At 40.0% G+C, this 20,762-nt stretch overlaps 2 protein-coding genes across 5 annotated transcripts; both read right to left on the minus strand.

Annotated features, from left to right (window-relative positions):
* Positions 1-233: 233 nt before the first annotated feature.
* On the minus strand, positions 234-10,932 carry LOC114798847 (nuclear factor 7, ovary-like). Of its 4 annotated transcripts, XM_028994865.1 has the most exons (15): positions 10,834-10,902; positions 10,609-10,642; positions 8,483-8,737; positions 8,205-8,314; positions 7,245-7,314; positions 6,733-7,027; positions 6,439-6,478; positions 6,024-6,287; positions 5,166-5,420; positions 4,301-4,869; positions 4,062-4,157; positions 3,014-3,247; positions 2,739-2,910; positions 2,604-2,630; positions 234-1,354 (listed from the first exon to the last, which is right to left on the minus strand). In XM_028994865.1, the coding sequence occupies exons 1-15, from the start codon at positions 10,859-10,861 to the stop codon at positions 798-800; spliced, it is 3,006 nt and encodes a 1,001-aa protein (XP_028850698.1). In that variant the 5' UTR covers positions 10,862-10,902; the 3' UTR covers positions 234-797. The 4 variants fall into 4 exon arrangements, with proteins under 4 accessions (XP_028850698.1, XP_028850707.1, XP_028850715.1 ...); XM_028994874.1 differs by lacking the exon at positions 10,609-10,642 and having other exon boundaries at positions 10,834-10,932; XM_028994882.1 differs by lacking the exons at positions 10,609-10,642; positions 10,834-10,902 and adding an exon at positions 10,280-10,599.
* Positions 10,933-12,741: 1,809 nt separating this feature from the next.
* On the minus strand, positions 12,742-20,738 carry LOC114798995 (E3 ubiquitin-protein ligase TRIM39-like). Its single transcript, XM_028995062.1, has 11 exons — positions 19,546-20,738; positions 18,593-18,725; positions 18,361-18,400; positions 17,892-18,155; positions 16,212-16,466; positions 15,327-15,901; positions 15,081-15,176; positions 13,801-14,034; positions 13,546-13,717; positions 13,413-13,439; positions 12,742-13,299 (listed from the first exon to the last, which is right to left on the minus strand). The coding sequence occupies exons 2-11, from the start codon at positions 18,686-18,688 to the stop codon at positions 12,752-12,754; spliced, it is 2,307 nt and encodes a 768-aa protein (XP_028850895.1). The 5' UTR covers positions 18,689-18,725; positions 19,546-20,738; the 3' UTR covers positions 12,742-12,751.
* Positions 20,739-20,762: the final 24 nt, after the last annotated feature.

Consider the following 20,762-nt stretch of genomic DNA (forward strand, 5'->3'; position numbering starts at 1 on the left):
GATTTCCTGTCTGTAAGCCTCACTGAACTACACAGGTAATATGGGTATTGCAGCCTGCTTAGCAGTATTCAAGGTGGAACTGACCATTTCTTGCATTTTGAGCTGGTTATTAGATGCCGCTCCAGCCAATCAGAAAATATCCAGCTGCTCCATAAAGCAGCCGGGGCACCTTGCAAAATGAGGGTGCACTTACTTCTTGCAAACGGGGAAAAGAAAACCAAGGGCAGCATGGGGGTGTGCAAAATTATTATTTTTTATTATATTTATTGGATTCACGGTTCCTTTATAATTCCTGCAGCATGGCTAGTTGCATTTATCTTGTGGAAAAGACTATTGCCACCAGGGAACAAAAAGTTACTATGACAAGGTATTGACAAATCATATCCTTTTAGAACATTTCATATCCCTCCCCCGATTGGTGTTATAGGTCAGGAGCACCTAACAGTAGTTAAACAGTGATTTTGAAGTGTTACTGGATTTTATCATTAATATTAGCCCTTTGAAGTGAAACATCATAACATGAAATAACAAAATACAACAAAAAATATTTAGTTTCTCTACATGACACTCCGAACATGTAACATGAAATACTGACTGATTTGGTTGCCAGGACAATGCTTTTAATATTCCAGTCTGGTTGTATCTAAATATTAACATATGACTAATATGTTTGTTAATGGCATTCAATGACAAGTAGAACAGTGTTGATTGTATTATAATTGCAACCAAAAATACTGAAAAACAATAATCTCTCTGTACATGTACTGGAGAATTCTGTGCTTTGGTGAAAGAGAAAGTTAAAAAACTAAGTCAGTGTGAGTGACAGGAGAGATTATTAGTGGTGTTGCATTTTTACCTTCATCATTAAGACTAGGTCTGAAGTACGGATAGAGTTTCTCAGAGAAGGACTGACCAGTAAAAGAGTAAATATGAGAGCTGTTCTCCACGTCATAAAAGGAGACCAGACCCTCCTCATAATCCACAAACACCCCCACCTTCTTGGGCTTCTTACTCAGAGAGAGAAGGACTGGAGGATCAGCATAAGCTTTATACTTATTTCCATTCTTCATAGATACAGACCATTGTCCATTTCTTGGTGTTGCTGTGATCTTCCCTTTCCTGTTAATCGACTCTCTGGCGACTCCTAAATCCCAAGCAGTCTTCCCCCTGACCTCCACCTCATAGTAAAATCTCCCTGAGGAGAAACCCTCCTTTCCCATGACATAGACACAAGGATAAAACCTCTCTGGATTATCAGGGATATTCTGAAGTTTGTCTCCATCTCTCACTTGTTTCCCATCAGCAGATAGGATGAGGAAAGGATGAGCTGAATCAGGATCCAGAGTCACATCAACTGTAATGAATGAAGAGAATTACGTGTGAATTGTGTGATGTGGGAATTGACATTTACTGGCAGCAACAAACGGCTGTTTTGTTTTTAATAAAGGTTTTAATTAGTGGTGGGCCGCTATCGGCGTTAACGTGCTGCGTTAACGTGAGACTCTTATCGGGTGATAAAAAAAAATATCGGCGTTAATCTATTCACAAAGCTGGGTCTATACTACGCAAGCTATTGTGCCGGAGTTAAATGGTTACACTAGATTATAAGTATATTTCTTCTTTCTTGTGTCTTTTAGTTTCTTATTTCCTAAAGACTTTTATTTTGTTTTTGAGACCCGGTTCAGGTCTCTTGGACACATGGCGTGAGCTATGAGAGGTGCGTGGGGTTTGTGTGCAAAAAGTTATTTCTTTCATTTTAATTTATGTACATATTAGGAATATTTTGCATGTGTGTTATTTTGTGAATATTTTTTTTATGTTCTTTTAATACTGTATATTGTAGAGAGGTGCAGAAAGACGCGATGTTCTGACACGATGTTCTGATGCGACCTTGCTTTTTGTACAGAATACACTTTGCACAGAAAATCTCTTGGGTGTCAGCTCATCATTTGTGGTTCAAGAAACGAAATCAAAAAGTTCCACAACGCAGAAGAAGAACCGCTACACTATGATGACTTTCACCTTGATATTTTAGCGCGGATGTGTACCTAGCCGAATTGCACTGTAGGGGGCGAGAACGAGTCTTCGAACTGTGAAATGACCACATCTAACGTGACGTGGTAACATGGATGCAGCTATTTAACTGAATAAACAGTTGGTAAACACAAGTACATCTTATTGAACATAATTTATTTTCATCACCAATTAACATGGTAGAACAGCTTTCTCAAGCAGTTTGTGATGCATTTTGGAAACAGGAGCCCCTGGTCTAATGCACCACCTGGCTTGAGAAACCCGTTCTCAAAGACTTACTTTTAGTCATTATTTGGGTAGCACACATATTCTGAATGCCTTCGTCAGAATTCAAATGAGATATTTTAATCTAGATTAATGTAGATTAATGTAGATTAATCTAAAATATAGATTAATCTAGATTCATTTTTCTTACCCTAGATTAATCTAGATAAATTTTGTTTACTATAGATTAATTTCAAGATTACAGTGAGATGAATCTAGATTGAGAAAATTAATCTATGGCCACCTCTAGTTTTAATAAAACCTTCAATAAGATTTAATTGTAAACCACAAAAAAAGTAAAATACCTGCATGCAATTTCAGCAGTGTTGGTTCTGGGGAAACAAAATCATTTTAATAAGCTTTTTGTCAAACCATGGAAACATTGTTCATAATATAGTGTTCAGTCATAATTTAACTGAAAGTTACTCATAATTACTCACGTGTTTGATCAAGTTTATCCATTTCCTGGTTGAATAGTTGATTCAGCTCTGACACGGCTCTCTTCAGAGTCTTCATCCTCTCCTCACACACCTTCACTGTCCACAGCTCATTATCAATGCTGACATCAGCCCAGTTCTTGGTGTGTGGAGGGCTGCACAGTGTTGGGTAAATCTACAGTAGAGCAGGAGAGAGGAGAAACCCCTCAGCATGGGGAGTGTTGATGTAGCAGATGGGGACAGTGTGATGTAGCAGAGAGAAAGAGAGAGATGCTGACCTGTAGGAGGTGGAGGTGATCCTCAGTGTGTGAGATGTTCTCCAGCTCACTGTTCCTCTTCTGGAGCTCTGTGATCTCCTGCTGCAGATCTTTAATCAGCCCTTCAGCCTGCCTCTCTGTCGCTCTCTGCTTCTCCTCCATCACCTCCAGCAGCTCAGCCTGGCTTCTCTCAATGGAGCGCAGCAGAGCAGTGAAGACCTGCACACTGGCTGAGATCTCATCATCTGTGTATTTCTGCATTAGATATAAGTCATTTTTTGTCTGAGGCACATGAGACATTGTATTTTACAAGAGTAAGCTCATCGTGAAGTTCAGTAAGAATTTTTTAGGAAAGCTAAATCCAAAAGGTTGTTCTCTAGCTGTACACAGTCTCTAGCTGTATTTCAGGCAACAACTTTGTGAATCTATTACAAAATAGCTGTCTAATATGTGTTCAGGAGCAGGTCTGTGTGTTCTTTGCCTGTCTCCTCCAAATAAGCACGGAATAACCATCTGTCTAGACTCCTGGCCCAAACAGGACACACAATTGCAATCATCCAAACGTATTAGCCTCCTCCTTGAATCATCACCATATCATGGTGGAGGAGTTTCAGCCATGACAGGCGCCCGGGGAGCAGTGTGTGGGGACGGTGCTTTGCTCAGTCGAACCTCAGTGGCACCTTGGCGGATCGGGATTCGAACCGGCAACCTTCTGATTACGGGCCACTTCCTTAACCGCTAGGCCGATCTGGGGCAGATCTGGCCCACCGTGCCTGTTTTCAATTAATTATTTAATAAATCTAACTGTCATGCATTTGAGCCTCATGCCCTTTCTCAGGTGTGACAGCCAAAATGGAGGTTCAAAATAAAGATTTTTGTTTGGTGGTAAAATCTGGATTGTGATGTGATTCTTTAAAATTTGTAACAAAAAACATAATAATGCCATGATACTCTGAAAATGACACCTCGGAAATTGAGGTGTAGCTATGAAACAATCAAACATCAGTCAATCAAACATCAGTCAGAAAGACAATTTAAAGAAATTTGGAATGTCATAAAAAATCCTCACTTTCCTGATCTCCATTTGATATTTAATGTCCTGAATCTTCTTCAGTCTGTCCTGGATCATCTGCTGCACCTCAGTCTGTGTCTTCATCAGATGAGACTGTGGACAGAGAGGAGCAGTTCTGGGTTTTGTGCATAAATATTAAGTGCATCAATATTTTGTCAGAGTAACAAACTAACTTGCAGGTTATGTGCACAAAACCTTACTTTAAACCAGGTTCAGTCTTTTTAAAAATTCCTCACCTTCTTCTCCACATACTCTTCTGCTAACGGAACAGTGTTGTGACCTCTGTGGTCTCCCTCTGTACAGAACTGACACACAAACATCTGGTCGTCTCTGCAGAGGAACTTTAGGGGTCTATCATGGTTTGGACATATATAGTCCTCCAGGTTCTCCACTGGGTCAATCAGTTCGTGTCGTTTCAGTTTTGCTGCAGTTTTATGAGGCTTAATGTGAGTCTCACAGTAGGAGGTCAGACACATGAGGCAGGACTTGATGGCCAGATCTGTGCAGATGTCACATGACACAGTGGGTGAACGTCCTGTGGCACTGCTGGCATTCTCAGTTAACAACGTCCTGAACTGGGCCATCATCTCAGAGAGTGTAGTGTTGAGACAAAGTTCAGGTCTTGTAGAATACGTTTTTTTACAGACAGGACATCTGCTTTGACTACAGTTGACCCAGTACTCCTTTATACAGCCCATGCAGAAGTTGTGTCCACATGGAGTAGAGACTGGATCAGTGAACATGTCAAGACAGATGGAGCACCGGAGCTGCTCTTCAGACAGGAAACTGCCGGAGGAAGCCATGTCTGCAGTCAAAAAAGTAAAAATAATTGTTGCTTGTAAAATTAAAGACTAGAGTTTGGGTGAAAAAAGACTGTGGGCTTGTGAAGGATTATTAGTATTCAGTGTCTTATAAGGTCTGAATATAGATTAGCAGTGTTTTCTTATTCATATCTTGGAGATGCATCTTCCTTCCATACATTCCAACACACAGATGAAAGCAAAAGGAGACCAGAGTCAACTTATCTGGGTCTTTGATATCTGTAAGTCTTTGTCATGATTTTTAAAGCAATTCTCAGCATTTTCTACTTTTCTCTGTTACCTGTGTAGAAGCTCTTAGTGACGGCCTCGCTCTTAAAACCGCTGCTGACTACAGTAGAAACGCTGATCTTGTACTCTGTTCCTGGCTGCAGGCCAGTTAAAGAACATCTGAGGTCCTTCATATAAATGATCTTGTCCTCTTCACCATCTCTATGTAGGGACAGCAGGTAGGAGACCTGATCCAAAGCTTTGCTCCATGTCACTGAGGCAGTAGTTAAATCTGTGGTCACAGTAAGGTCCTGCGGCTGAGGGATCACTAAAATGGAACAGATGTGACACTGGATATTAAAATAATTAAATGAAGAGATAGAACTTGTTTAGTCTGTTGCAGATCCACACGACTCAGGTATCCCCAACAGCAAAATTATTCACTTTGGGCCACAAAATTGTTCATTAAGAAGCAGTATTAAGACAAAGAATGACCCCCAATTTACTCAGAACTGTGAAAAAGGTTCTGACAAACATGGACCTCACTTGATTGTTGAGCTCATCATTATTTTTATTAAACAGTAGAGAAATGCTGTGTAGTATAACGTGTATAATGTATAATGTGTATAACAATGCATTTTAAATGTGTTCAATTACTGTGCAAATAGCATGCAAGTGGACCATATTTGTCTGAAAACCTTTTGCCAGTATCAGCACCTTCCAGCACTGCTGCAATGTAACACTTCTTTTTGTAAAATACAAAAAAAAATAAAAACACAATACATTACCTATATATGTTTTCTGAAATTTGGGCCACATGTGAGTTTAGGTGTAACTCTATTAATCAGGGCAAAATCAGGCCAGCATATCCATATTTTACATAGAATTTTTCTATATTAAAAAGCAGACTGGAATTCTACTGAAACTCTACCAGTTTGGGTAGATGCCACCACACATGGACTCTGGCTGCCACTGTCACCTATGGTGGCCACAGAAAACTCATACTCCTCTCCTGGACTCAGGCCTTCAATGGTGATTGTTGTAACTGGAACTATGAGGCTTTGCTGGGTTCCTTCCTGTTTCCAGTTCAGTCTGAATCTCTGAGGTTCAGTTGGTCCTTCAGGAGTTCCCCAGCACAGAGACACGGAGTCTGATGTCACTGAGGTGAACTGGATCGGACCAGGAGGAGGGAGGCCTGGAAATTCACCGTTCACAATTCACCGTGAATTCAGACACAATAAACAGGCATCAGTTAATAAATCATGATATAAGTGACGTATCAAGAAATATGAAGAACATATCAGGTTTGTGTTTATAACCCTTCTTTAAAGAAATTCTAAATTCACCTTTTTCAATGGGCCACTTTGCTTCTCCAAAAGAAATGCTCTAAATGAAAAAATATATCATTAACAACATGCAATATTACTTTCAAATTTTTATTAATGGGGTGCAAAAAAAAAACCACAATCACAAATTGCAGACCATTTTGAACATGGACTAACATACACAGCTAATTAGATAATTATTGTAAAACTAATTAAAATCCATTAAACATTTCCATCATGCTTAATATTATATCAAGGTTTTGCCCCTATTCTCAAGAATGAGTGATAAGGATGAGACAAGGATAAAAACTGTACCTGATCTAGAGATAGGATTTTATGGCCGCTGTGCTCCATCACTGCACACAGGGCACAGATGTAAGTGTGGTCGGTGGTGCAGTACAGCTCCAGCTCTCTGTGGTGCTGCTGGCAGAACTTCTGGTCCACCACGTCTCGGGCCACCTCCACCAGTCTGTGTTTCTGCAGTGCAGGAGCTGTGTAGTGCTGTCGGACGTGTAGGTGACAGTAGGAGGCACAGCAGGTCAGACAGAACTTCACAGCTTTCACTGGGCAGATACAGCAGGGAACAAGTCCAGGTACAGAAGCATCATGACTGTAGGGACAAAATACAAAATCTGATAATTTAACCTCAGTATTCATTCAACTCACTCATCAAATCATGAGCATTAAACATCAATCATGTTACTGTCGTGTAGCGACTGCACCACTAGCATGTAGCACACAAACCATAATTATATGTATAGTACTAACCAAGAAACCTGTTCTACTTGCTGGTGATATTAATAAATATATAATGTTCAGGAAAATACCAGAAATTCTCTAGCTGTTCACTGCACAGAAACATGGAACTGGGTGGTTCTGGTGTCTCCAGCTGAACTCCTGAAATTACAACACAGAGAAGATCCATCCAACATAGCTAAATTAGTCTGGCCCGGATGTGGCCTACACACTGCGGTTACACTCTACATAGACAGCACAAAGAATGATGGCCCTTTGCTGGCCCAGATCTGGTTTGCCAGATCTAAAAAGTAAAAACGATCACCAGGATTTTTTTACCAACCTTGTAAGCACAAATGTTCCATCAACATTTACATTTAAGGCATTTGGCAGACGCCCTTATCCAGAGCGACTTACAACGTGCTTCCATGTTACCAATGATGAAGTGATCAGTTCTGGTTCACTAGGACCCCCAACTATGAATACAGTCTTTTTATTCACTTTGTTGTAGTTTCTATACATAAGTCAGACAAGAAGAAGGTTACAAGTTCATCTAAATATTCTCTAAAGAGGAAGGTCTTGAGCTGCTGTTTGAAGGTGCTCAGTAACTGAGCTGTTCTGACCTCGAGGGGAAGTTCATTCGACCAAAGAGGGACCAAGACAGAGAAGAGTCTAGCTGAGTGTCTTCCTTCTACCTTCAGAGCTGGAGGGACCAGGCGAGCAGTACTGGAGGCTCGGAGTATACGAGGTGCAGTGCGAGGTGTAATAAGGGCTGTGAGGTAGGATGGTGCTTTGTAGGCCAGCATCAGTAATCTGATGCGTGCAATTACACACCTTTTATGTGTTAGTTTTAGTCAGATTTATTCATTATTAACCCATATGGGGAGCAAGCGTCACCCCTGAATTTACCCACCATCATGTAAAAGACTCGGACCAACATGGACCTTACTGGCTTTTCTCTTTTTATTAAAGTTTCGTCTTGGTGGCTCTGTGTGTGAAGCTTTAGTCATGGTGTGTGTGTTTCTCAGTTTGTATAATGATACAATACTTGCTGTGGTAAATATCTGAGTCTCTTCTGAAGGATATGGGCGGTTCCATAGACCAGTCACTCTTCATGGACAGTACACTGGGAACCGGGGACTCTGCTTGCTCATGCTGGATACTGTCAGTAAACATGAACATCAAGACAAAACAGCATTGAACTAAGAAGACAATACAGCTGGAGTTCAAGTACACGTGTTAGTTGAACATTGAATTAGAATATTGTAGAATATTCATTCTTGAAAACATTACACCACAACAGATATATAGATTATTTAGCTGAACTCACCTTCTATCTCCAGGACCCTCAGGTCCACCTGTCTGATGAGGTCCAGATACTGATACTGATGTAAATGTCTGATCCCTGGTAGATTTTGTAGCAGAATCATCTCTGTTTACCTCAGAATCAGCCTGCTGGTTTAAGGAAGATGTTGGGTCATGACCATCCCCATTCGTCCTCTTCACCTCCTTCTGACATCCAGCATGAAGGTTCTCAGGAGCAGTAGCACCATTCTGACAGTCCCCAAGGTCACTCATTGTTGACCTGTGCAGTTTGAACCAGTGTATCAGAAATGCAGAAATGTGAAAAGTATCCTGTACTTTATTGTCATTTCAGCTATGTACATGTTAGACAGTACAATGAAATGAATCAACATTTATCCGGAACCTGGTGCTTCATGTAACATTTAAACAAAGTTACATACTGACATAAAGTGCATGTGTGCGACGGTCAAACAGGGGACAAAGGCAGCGCAAGACAAGCAGTGCAACATAACACAGTAACGTCAAATAAACCATGTAGACAACAAAGAAGACAGACAGCGTTAAAAACCAGTCATGAATGTGCAGAGTAACAATGTGCAAATGCTGCTGTAATAGAAAAGTAATAGAGTTATGTTCTGAACATAAGATGTCGAGTGTGCGTTTGTCAGTTCAGAGTGGGAAGTCCCAGATTGTTCAGGTGTCTGATGGCCTGTGGAATGAAGCTGTTGTACAGTCTGGCAGTGAGGGCTTCCCGAAAAGGTACCTGAATGCTTTGGTACCTTTTTTTCTGGATGGTAGGAGGGTGAATGTGAGTGGTGTGTAGAGTTCTTCACAATGCTGTTGGCTGTCCTGATGAAGCGTGTGTTGTAAATGTCAGTTATATGATCATACTATCCACTGTAGGGTCTTGTGTTCCGATGTGGTGCCATTTCCCAAGCCAGACAATGATGCAGCTGGTTAGAATGCTATTAATAGTCCCTCTATAGAAGGTAGTGAGATGGGTGGTGGGAGATGGGCTTTCCTCAGACTCTGCAGGAAGTAAAAATGCTGCTGGGCTTTCTTGGCTGTTGAGCTGGTGTTGAGTGCCTAGTAGAGGTTCTTGTCTAGATGAACACTGAAAAAATCTCCAGACAAGGTCCATCAATGTTCAATGGAGAGTGGTCCCTCTGTTCTCTTCCGAAGTAAACAATCATCTCTTTAGTTTTGTCCACATTCAGAAACAGATTATTGACCAAAGAGGACTGATGGACTGGTCTCTGATGAACCATCATGATGGGTGTAAGTGCAACAGGATGGTAGACATTGAGACACAACAGTGACACATGTCGGAACAATGGTGGTGCTCAGTGAGATGTTAAAGAACATGTGCCAGTGAGAACATCTTCCAGCTTGCCTGCACATTCTCTGGGCATTGACATAAACTTCGGGGTCAGAGACTGTTCCACAACAGTCTTATATTCCCGCTGGGTAGTCTGCTGAAGTTTGATGTTTATTGTCCAGGGAACAGACAATGGAAAGTTAGACGGATGGGAGAGCTAGCCAGCTAGGATTAGCACATAGCCTAGCATGGACCCCTGCCTGTTGTCCAGACAATTTAATACAATTGGAATTAATAGAACTGCTTGATAAATTGCTTGATAAATGTCTGCACGAGCAGACATCACAGATGCTTCATGTATTGCTCTTTTATCACGGTGCCATTTGCTATGATTAGGTTCCCTGGCCCATTGGCTGAAAAACACCCCAAAAGCATTAGGTTCCCACCACCATGTTTGACAGTGGTGGTGATCATTGCATTCTTTTTCACTTTCACTTCACTCACTATGCTGTCACTTTTGGCTTCCGACCACGTCCTCCGAGATTTCATACCATACATGCCTGCAGCAGAACATTTATTTTAAGACTAGGTAAACAAGTACTAATACTTTCTCTGACTGGCTGACCAAAGACAGCTGCATGAAGCAGAGAAATCTGCCTGCACCTTTATATCTTATCCATTTATATCTTATTTATATTTCTGTACAGTTATCATATCGCTTTTCAGCTTGAGAAATGTCGCATGTGGCAACAGCTTGAAATGGTAAATGGTATTTAGACAAACACCACAGTGTCCAGGTTTCATCCCCAATACCAAAGAGTCTGTTATTGTACCTGCATTGTGCGCCGTGGGTGTTCATAAATGTCCCTGCAATACATAATGTTGTCAAAAATAATTTGCCGTCACGAACATTCACTAGCGGATGTGATATAAATGTGTTGCACCTCGAGATTAATGTTTATGCAGTTATTATTTTTTTTTATCTACAATCATACAATTACGAGACTGTGAGCAACAACAAAAGACATATCTTCTTTTAGTAAAAGAATGAAACCTACCTCTCAGTCTCACGATATTAAAGTACATACGCAGAAAACGGCGCTGTGTTTGTGATAATTTTAGCTCGGCTGCAGTTACAACTGCAGTTACAACTGGAGATAAAAACAGCAGTTCCACCATTTGGCCACTAAACGTCGCTACTTACCAAAAGTTTACTGTTATAAAATGAATGTATGATAAAATGTAAATTTTGCTTGGAACAGTGTCAGACACAATAATATATGGACACCAGAGGTTATGCAGCATGTTTTTAAAACAGAGAGAAATATTTATGGTGCACAGCAGATAATATGAAATCCCATAAAACATGATCTTGTGTGTAGAAGAAAATATACTAATTAAAATACATCTAAAATGGCTTCAGGTTCAAACAGCCACCATATAATGAAGACCATGCAGCTATTAAACAGCATGACCAGGTCTAATGACATGTTTTCTCCACACCAATACGATGGTGACATATTCCTATCATTAGAAATAAATGACCTGCCCTAGTGCCTCACCAGAAGCCCTTGTAAGATGCCAGTGGTCGGATGTGGGAGGTGTAGACATATCACCCAATGGTTAATCACCAAAGTGTTTAGTGTTTGGTGTTTTAACCAGTGTGTTATAATGAGTGTAAAATACACTACAATTGCGTAGATGTCTTAGTTTCCCTATATTCTAAAATGATATAAATTAATCTGTGCATTGCAAATTATGAAAAAAGACCTCAGAAAACCTACAACAAAGTTAGGTCAAGTCAACTTTATTTCTAAAGCACTTTAACAGCAGTTCCACTGCACAAAAGTGCTGTAAAGGCATAAAAGGACACATAGAAATACATACGAACAATACAGTAAAATACATTACTGTAAAAAAAAATAGGCCTAAAATAAACAAATAAATGAATAAATAAAAAAAGGGGAGCGGGTTTGAAGAAAATGACTTAAAAGTATAATAATAATAATTTTAAACCTTTAAAAAATGTAAAAAAAAAATGTTAAAGTTAGAGGACAAAAATAAAAAAAAATTGTGAAAGCTACAGAGACCATTGGACAAAGATGCATCTGAGGGTGTGACATATTTGTAAAATAAATGTAGAAAACAGAAGATTTTTTTCATGATGGAGGGTAAATCAGGGGCGACTCTTGCTCCTCATTTGGATTTTTGGGTTCATATTAAGATGGGGCTGATATGGACCACCTGTCTGGTACCTGTGTACCACCCATATGGCTTTGTTACCCGTGAAGGGTCAATTTTTTATACTAACTAGTGTCAGTAAATTGGGTGTGGATAAAAAAATGCAATGTATGCATGATTTATGTTTCTTGGGTTAAGGAAGCGGCCCAGTAATCAGAAGGTTCACTGTCTGCCGGTTCGAATCCCGATCCGCCAAGGTGCCACTGAGGTGCCACTGAGCAAAGCACCGTCCCCACACACTGCTCCCCGGGCGCCTGTCATGGCTGCCCAATGCTCACTAAGGGTTATGGATTAAAAGCAGCGGACACATTTTGTTGTGTGCAGCTGTGCTGCAGTGTTTCACAAGGACAATCAATTCACTTTTTAATTATTAGTATAGGCTCTTTGAACATAAACACCAAATAATAAACACAAATAATTACAATTTCATTATTACAATTACAATATACACTTTCTTTAACAAAAATATTTTTATATTTGTATATTTAAAAATTTTTTTAGCACTGACAAAGGAATATTGGCTGATTTTGGTGTCAGGACACTCCTGTTAATATTACAGTATGTTTGTATTTAAAAATTAAATAAGACTAAATGTTTGTGCCATGCTGTGCCATGCTGATTGTATTACAATTGCAACAAGGAAAAAATAACAGAAATCTTTCATGACTGAAAAAAAAATCTCTGATTGAAGTGTAATTTGCAGTTTTTTTGAGAAACAGAAATAGAGTTAAAAACTCATTTTGTATGAATGACAGGAGAGATGATGAGTGGTGCTGCATTTTTACCTTTATCATTAAGCCCAGGACTGAAGAATGGATAGAGTTTCTCAGAGAAGTTCTGACCAGTAAAAGAGTAAATATGAGAGCTGTTCTCCACATCATAAAAGGAGACCAAACCCTCCTCATAATCCACAAACACCCCCACCTTCTGCGGCTTCTTATTCAGAGAGAGGGGGACTGGAGGACCAGAACATGCTGAATACTTATTTCCATTCCTCAGCCACACAGTCCAGTATCCATTCTGAGGTGTCAGTATAATCTCCCCTTTCCTGTTAATCGACTCTCTGGCGACTCCTAAATCCCACTCAGTTTTCCACTTGACTTCCACCTCATTGTAAAATCTCCCTGATGAGAAACCCTCGATTCCCAAGATGTTGGGACATATATCAAACCTCTCTGGATTATCAGGTAGATTTTGTCGTTTGTCTCCATGTCTCACTTGTTTCCCATCATCAGACAAGATGAGGCTGGGTTGAGCTGAATCAGGATCCAGAGTCACATCCACTGTAGTGAAATAAGACATTTAATAAAATGGGAATTGACATTTACTGGCTGTAACTTTGAAACTTTAAAAACTCATTCAGATTTCATTATAAACCACAAAATAATCGAAATACCTGCATGTAGTTTCAGCACTTTCAGTTCTAGGGGAAACAAAACCATTTTAATAAGCATGTTGTAAAAACCATGGAAACAGTGTCCATAGTTTTCTGTCATAATTGACACCTTATCTTCCTGACCATTACTCACTTGTTTCTCCAAGTTTATCCATTTCCTTGTTGAATAGTTGATTCAGCTCTGACATGACTCTCTTCAGAGTCTTCATCTTCTCCTCACACACCTTCACTGTCCACAGCTCAGGACCAATTCTGACTTCAGCCCAGTTCTTGGTGTGTGGAGGGCTGCACAGTGTTGGGTAAATCTACAGTAGAGCAGGAGAGAGGAGGAACACCTCAGCATGGGGAGTGTTGTCCTGTGATGTAGCAGAGAGATAGAGATGCTGACCTGTAGGAGGTAGAGGTGATCCTCAGTGTGTGAGATCTTCTCCAGCTCACTGTTCCTCCTCTGGAGCTCGGTGATCTCCTGCTGCAGATCTTTAACCAGCCCTTCAGCTTGCCTCTTAGCAGCTTTCTGTTTCTCCTCCATGACCTCCAGCAGCTCAACTTGATGTTTCTCAATAGAGTGCAGCACAGCAGTGAACTCCTCAACACTGGCTGCGATCTCCTCCTCTGTGCATTTCTACATCAGAAATGAGAGATTTTCCCCTTTATCATCCAAGTCTAGAATATTCAAAGTGTAAACATGTAAAGTGAAGTGAAGTGAAGTGATTGTCACATGTGATACACAGCAGCACACAGTGAAATTTGTCCTCTGCATTTAACCCATCACCCTGAGTGCGCAGTGGGCAGCCATGACAGGCGCCCGGGGAGCAGTGTGTGGGGACGGTGCTTTACTCAGTGGCACCTCAGTGGCACCTTGGAGGATCGGGATTCGAACCGGCAACCTTCTGATTACGGGGTCGCTTCCTTAACCGCTAGGCCACCACTGCCCCTAAATGGAAGGTGTTTCTAAATGCAGCAGAGTTTAGTCTGAACTGAGGTAAATTTCATATTCATATTCTAAACCAGGAACAGTCAACAATCTTGTTCTTATTGTCCTATTATTGTATTTCATTCCCTTGAAAAGGAAACCTTTTATGGTCCATGATTTCTAGTCTACAAACCCTGGTCTCCACCTCCCAGGAAAATGTCTAGTGAATCTGGCCTTGTGTTACACAGAGACGGTTTTTCAGAGGACCCAGAATGGTTATTTTGTAAAACGGGTTTCAGAGTTATTCTCTTTTCTGTGTATTCGTGAGGACAGCAAAGCTGATTTTTTTCCCTAACCACTCATTTCTGTAACTTCTATTGTGCTGAAGACTCTGCATGTCTAGGCCAAACGTTTGGACACTCCTTCTTTTTCAATGTGTTTTCTTTGTTTTCTCACTGAAGGCATAAAAACTATGAATGAAACACATGTGGAGTTATGTACTTAACATTCCCTTTCTCATGCATAATGGACAAATTTTACCAGTCAGATCCTCAAAAAAGCCCAATTTCAATTTCAAAGACCTTTAATTCACTTTCTTTTCTCTCACACTGAACTTTATTTGTCTCAAGTAATGGGGTTGTTGCACACATCCTAAAAAAATAATTGTTAAAACCAATCACTAGTAAGTCAACAAACATCAGCACAAGGCATTTAGGTATTTTTTGAATGTCATTAAAAACATCTGATCTCCTCACCTTCCTGATCTCCAGTTGATCTTCAATCTCCTCAATCTTCCTCAATCTGACCTGAATCATCTGCTGCACCTCAGTCTGTGTCTTCATTAGATTAGACTGTGGACAGAGATGAACTGATCTGGGTTTTTGTGCATCAATATTAAGTACAATTTTAGCAAACTGATCCTCAATCCATTAAAATTGCATGTGTTGTGCACAAAACTTTACTTAAAATTGTAACTTTTAGTGTTTTTAAAAGTTCCTCACCTTCTTCTCTACAGACTCTTCTTCTAAGGGAACCGTGTTGTGACCTCTGTGGTTTCCCTCAGTACAGAACTGACACACACACGTTTGGTCATCTCTGCAGAAGAACTTAAGGGGTCTCTCATGGTTTGAACATATATAGTCCTCCAGGTTCTCTACGGGGTCAATGACCTCATGTCGTTTAAATTTTGATGCAGTTTTATGAGGCTTAATGTGAGTCTCACAATAGGAAGCCAGACACATGAGGCAGGACTTGATGGCCAGATCTGTGCAGATGTCACATGACACAATGGGTGTGTCAAAAAGCGCCTTGGCACTGCTGGCCTTCTCAGGAAACAACGTCCTGAACTGAGTTGTCAGCTCAGAGAGTGTAGTGTTAAGACAAAGTTCGGGTCTTGTAGGGTATGTTTTGTTACACACAGGACATCTGCTTTTACTACAGTTATCCCAGTACTCCTTTATACAGCCCATGCAGAAGTCGTGTCCACATGGAGTAGAGACTGGATCAGTGAACACATCAAGACAGATGGAGCACTGGAGATGCTCTTCAGACAGGACGCTGCTGGAAGAAGCCATGTCTGCAGTCAAGGAAGTAAAATAATTATTGCTTTTAGCTGGAGCTGGAGTTTAAATGAAAATGACTGTGAGTTTGTGAATGATAATAGACAAGCAAACAGAGCATCAGGTCAGTGCAACTACCAGTGTTACATACTCCAGGTCTTGGAATAGCACCTTCCAAACAGATTTTATTCCAGCACACATATGAGAGCAAAAGCTGAGAGCAGAGTCAGTTTCTCTGGGTCTGAGATATCTGGAAGTGTTTGGTCATGGTTCATGATGTACGAAATCTTAAGGAATTCTATAACAACTTCTTCTTTTCTCTCTTACCTGTGCAGAAGCTCTTAGTGACGGCCTCGCTCTTATAACCACTGCTGACTACAGTAGAGACGCCGATCATGTACTCTGTTCCTGGTTGCAGGCCAGTTAAGGAACATTTGAGGTCCTTTGTATAAATGATCTTCTCCTCTTCACCATCTTTACAGAGGGACAGCAGGTAGGAGACCTGATCCAGTGCTTTGCTCCATGTTAATGAAGCAGTTGTTAAATCTGTGGTTACAGTAAGATCCTGCAGCTGAGGGATCACTATAATGGAACAGATGTGATATTGGAAATAACTGTAAATAAATAAATAAATAAATAATTGAAGTAATATATGCAGCATCATCATTACCAAGAACCAATGCATTGGTCAAATATGGAGTACCCCAAGGATCCATACTAGGACCAATGCTATTCTCTCTGTATATGCTTCCACTTGGAAACATATTTTGGAAACATGGTATCAACTACCACTGTTTTGCAGATGACACACAACTGTACATATCCACCAGACATGGAGAAACTAACAGGACGAATCTATCCAACCTCTCAGTCAATATTGACTGAGAATCATACCACATTCGAGAATCATAAAATCAATATTCTTTCACCTATACAATATTTCAAAGGTAAGACAGACATTCACCAGGCATGATACAGATGCATTTGTCAGGAATCGACCTATTGGAAAACTGGGATCATCTCTGTAAACTCCCAATAGTTCAAAATGCTGCCACAAGAAGTCTAACTAGAACAAGACAATTTGAACACTTCCCACCAATTCTGTCCTCACTGCATTGACTACATGAAAATTTTTGCATAGACTATACATTTATTTTTATTAACAAACAAAGTTCAAGATAGACTGGTTCCTAATTACTTGGGTGACTACTGCCCTACAGGAGAATTACACTCACAAGACTCCAGGCTCTTAACAATACTGAGAATGAACGAATTCTACGCAGGTGGCTACAGAGCTCCCCTGCTTTAGAACAGGCTTCCTTCTAATGTTTGAACTCAGATACAGTGTTAATATTTAAATCCAGGTTAAAGACTCAGCTAAGCATTCCATAACAGTTAAAACACATGCATACTACCATGTTTCATCATGACGAGCTTCTGCACTTTGGGCAGAGATTTGTGCCAGTAGAAACTGAAATTTAATTTAATATATTGGAATCTTGTATCTAAATTCAAAGGAAATTGAAATTGCATTTTAAATTTTTGTGATGCATTTTTGTGACACTCAATCCGGGTCCTTGAGAAGCAATCGAGCTCCCAACAGTGCTCATTTCCATGTTTACGACAACTGTACTCCAGGCTGTCTGTGTTTATGTGACCCACACAGAAGACCTAGAAGATGGGGAAGACGAACACCTCAGTGAGGAGCACTGGAGTGCCGACCCTGGGAGCAGGTCACCGACTCCCCCTCTCCTGACACCGCCATTGGGGAGGCCAGAAGCAGAGCTGGTCACGCCAAGGGAAACATCCTCGCTCACTCAGCTGCAGCTCTCAGGGCTCTCCCCCATTGTCAATGATGTCTGAACGTGAGCTGCAACTGACTTCCCCTGACATTTGTGCCACAAGTGGTTTTAATCTATTCGTCAGTGCAGAACCAGGCCAGCACATTCATATTTTACACAGAATTTCTATAGTAAAACGCAGACTGAAGTTCAACTGAAACAATACCGGTTTGTGTAGATGCCACCACGCATGGACTCTGGCTGCCATTGTCACCTATGGTGGCCACAGAAAACTCATACTGCTCTCCTGGACTCAGGCCTTCGATGGTGATTGTTGTAACTGGAACTATGAGGCTCTGCTGGTTTCTTTCCTGTTTCCAGTTTACACTGAATTTCTGAGATCCAGTCAGTCCTTCAGGAGTTCCCCAGCACAGAGAAATGGAGTCTGATGTCACTGAGGTGAACTGGATCGGACCAGGAGGAGGGAGGTCTGGAAATTCACACAATTATACACACAAATCCCACTTACACAAATCAAAAACGGTCAGTTATCTAATCATGATTTAAGTGAAAGTGCAATACAATTAATAAAAACTAATTATCTCAAGTTTCAAGAAATATGAAGGAGAAATGAAGGACATCACAGAGGTCTGTGTCAATAACCGTTATTTCTAGAAATTCTAAATACATCATACCTTTATCAATGGGCCACTTTGATTCACCATAACAAATGTTCTGAATGAAAAATTATAATATTAACAATAGGCAATATATTCATTTCATTTATAATATTGTATTATAACATCTTAATTATATACATCAGCCTATATTGAAAATTGTGACAAATCAAAATGTATTATAATTCGAATTATAATTGTTAGAAACCATTACACCCCACCAGATGTATAGATGATTAGCTGAACTCACCAGGTGTGGTGAGTATCTGTTCAGTATCTGATCAGTATCAGATTTCTGATCCCAGGGAGCAGTCGCTTCATATTGACAGTCCCCAAGGTCACTCATTTTTGACTTGTGCAGTTTGAAGCTCAGTGTATGTTATCTGTGAAGTAGGAATGACAGAAAGGTGAAAGAGATCCTGTATTTTTCTGTTTTCAGCCTTATAATATAACTCCATGTTTCCACACTTGCTGTGGTCTCCAGTACCAAAGAACACCAGTCTTTGTGTTTAGTCATTAAAAATGAGACTTACCTAGTACTGAGTTGTGTTTTGATGCATAAGCACTTGAAATAAAGTTCTCAATTACATAAATCATTACTAATAAACTCTTACTTGTGTATTAATATATGTTCACTGTGAATCTTTATTTCAGCAGTGTTCTCAATTTATACCATTGGCCCCAAACTTTTCTCACTATAATTTGTGCTTCAGTTCAATTTTACCTCCCAATCGTAACTGACCAGCACAAATAGAAATGAAGATAATAGTTAATCTAATCTAGTTCAGATCAATTTTAGTTATACATTCCAAAACATCCCTAAACAACAGTGCACATTTGCTGTGTGTGTTATAAATAGAGTTGGAGTGTGTTGTAAGATTTTCCACACCACACATGGACATTATTGGAAAACATGTAAAGAACCTCCGCCTCGTCCATTTTTACCGTATTAATATTTATCTGCCGTGAGATTTATCACTTCTCAGTGTGACAGATGTGATGGCATTTCATCCCAAATACTAAAGAGTCTGTCGTTGCCTCTGCATTGTGCGCCAAAGAAGAACATAAAATAAAATACAAGCGGACCTGATATAAAATGTGCTGCAACTCAACATTTATTTTTTTTCTTGTTATTTGTATATGCATCGGAGAGACTGTAAGAAATAAAAATCACAATTAGTCTAGTAAAAGTATGAAACGTACCCGTCAGCTTCATGACCTTAAAACAGTTCTGTGGAAAATGGCGCTGTGTTTTGGAAGAGATTTAATTTTAGCTCGGCTCTGTGAAGAGGCGGAGTTTGAAGAGGGAGAAAAAAATAAATAAATAAAAAAAACGGCCAATGCCTCTGATTCTGTGGTAACCTACTATTTTATTTAATAACCGCTTTAATGTACATTTTTATGTATAGTCTCATGTTCTCATCTTGTGTGTGCAAGAAAATTTACAATTAGTTTAAAATAGTCCATAATGGTATCAGGTTCAAACAGCCAGCATATAATGGAGTTCGGCAGGGCATGACCCCTGTACCCCAAATCATGTCTTCTCTACACCAATACGATGGTGATATATTCCGGTCATTATAAATAAATCACCTTCTTATTTGATAGAGCCCATGAAAAATATTCACTTTTCATACTATAACTTTTATTAGTACAGTTCTATTTGTTCATTCAAAAAGAACACACAGACGCATGGAAAAAACAAAACAATGTCATTAACACTTTTTAGCTATTTTCATATTTTTGGATTGATGTACCAGCCACCATGTGATGAGAAGGGGAAGACGGTGACAGGTGATTCCCTGCTTATTTGATCATGGCCAGCCTGAGCCCTTTGCTCAGTCATTTTGACTAAAATCCTAAAATCATTAAGCCTGATCTATTGTCTTTCCCATTCTACAGTTACTCGTCTCCTCTTGTTCTTCCTTTTCAAACACCAACGCAGTTTAATAAACTGACTCACATTTGTAGAATAAAGGGGGAATACCCACAACTTCCTTTGCACATTCCTGCATTGGGGTTCCCACGTATTACAGACGTATCATATAGGGTATATAGACATATAGGGTTGTAGCCTAGCGGGTAACACATTCACCTCTGAACCGAAGTCCCAGGTTCAAACCCCACTTACTACCATTGTGTCCCTGAGCAAGACACTTAACCCTGAGTGTCTCCAGGGGGGGACTGTCCCTGTAACTACTGATTGTACGTCACTCTGTATAAGGGTTTTTAAATATAAATGTAAATATCAATTTCTGCCTTTTGCCGTGACAATAAATGCATTTAATATTGAGAAGTCTAAGAATATTTTTCTTTCATTCAGTCCTTACATCCATTACAACATTGTAAAAAAAACTACAGATAATACTACAAAATATCTAAAAATATTTCAAACATTTAATAATCTAAAGCACAGCACA

This window comes from Denticeps clupeoides, chromosome 1 (genome assembly GCF_900700375.1).
Source record: "Denticeps clupeoides chromosome 1, fDenClu1.1, whole genome shotgun sequence".
Taxonomy (NCBI): domain Eukaryota; kingdom Metazoa; phylum Chordata; class Actinopteri; order Clupeiformes; family Denticipitidae; genus Denticeps; species Denticeps clupeoides.

Excerpts from the sequence above, each read along its gene's own strand:
- LOC114798847 (XM_028994865.1), bottom strand. The coding sequence starts at position 10,861 with ATGTACTTTAATATCGTGAGACTGAGAG. Across the intron at positions 8,738-10,608 it reads ACCCACGGCGCACAATGCAG|GTCAACAATGAGTGACCTTG; the intron begins GTACAATAACAG and ends CAAACTGCACAG. Across the intron at positions 4,158-4,300 it reads AAGAGTATGTGGAGAAGAAG|TCTCATCTGATGAAGACACA; the intron begins GTGAGGAATTTT and ends CTCTGTCCACAG.
- LOC114798995 (XM_028995062.1), bottom strand. The coding sequence starts at position 18,688 with ATGAGTGACCTTGGGGACTGTCAATATGAAGCGACTGCTCCCTGGGAT. Across the intron at positions 18,156-18,360 it reads AAAGTGGCCCATTGATAAAG|ACCTCCCTCCTCCTGGTCCG; the intron begins GTATGATGTATT and ends GTGAATTTCCAG. Across the intron at positions 13,718-13,800 it reads ATCACCTCTACCTCCTACAG|ATTTACCCAACACTGTGCAG; the intron begins GTCAGCATCTCT and ends GCTCTACTGTAG.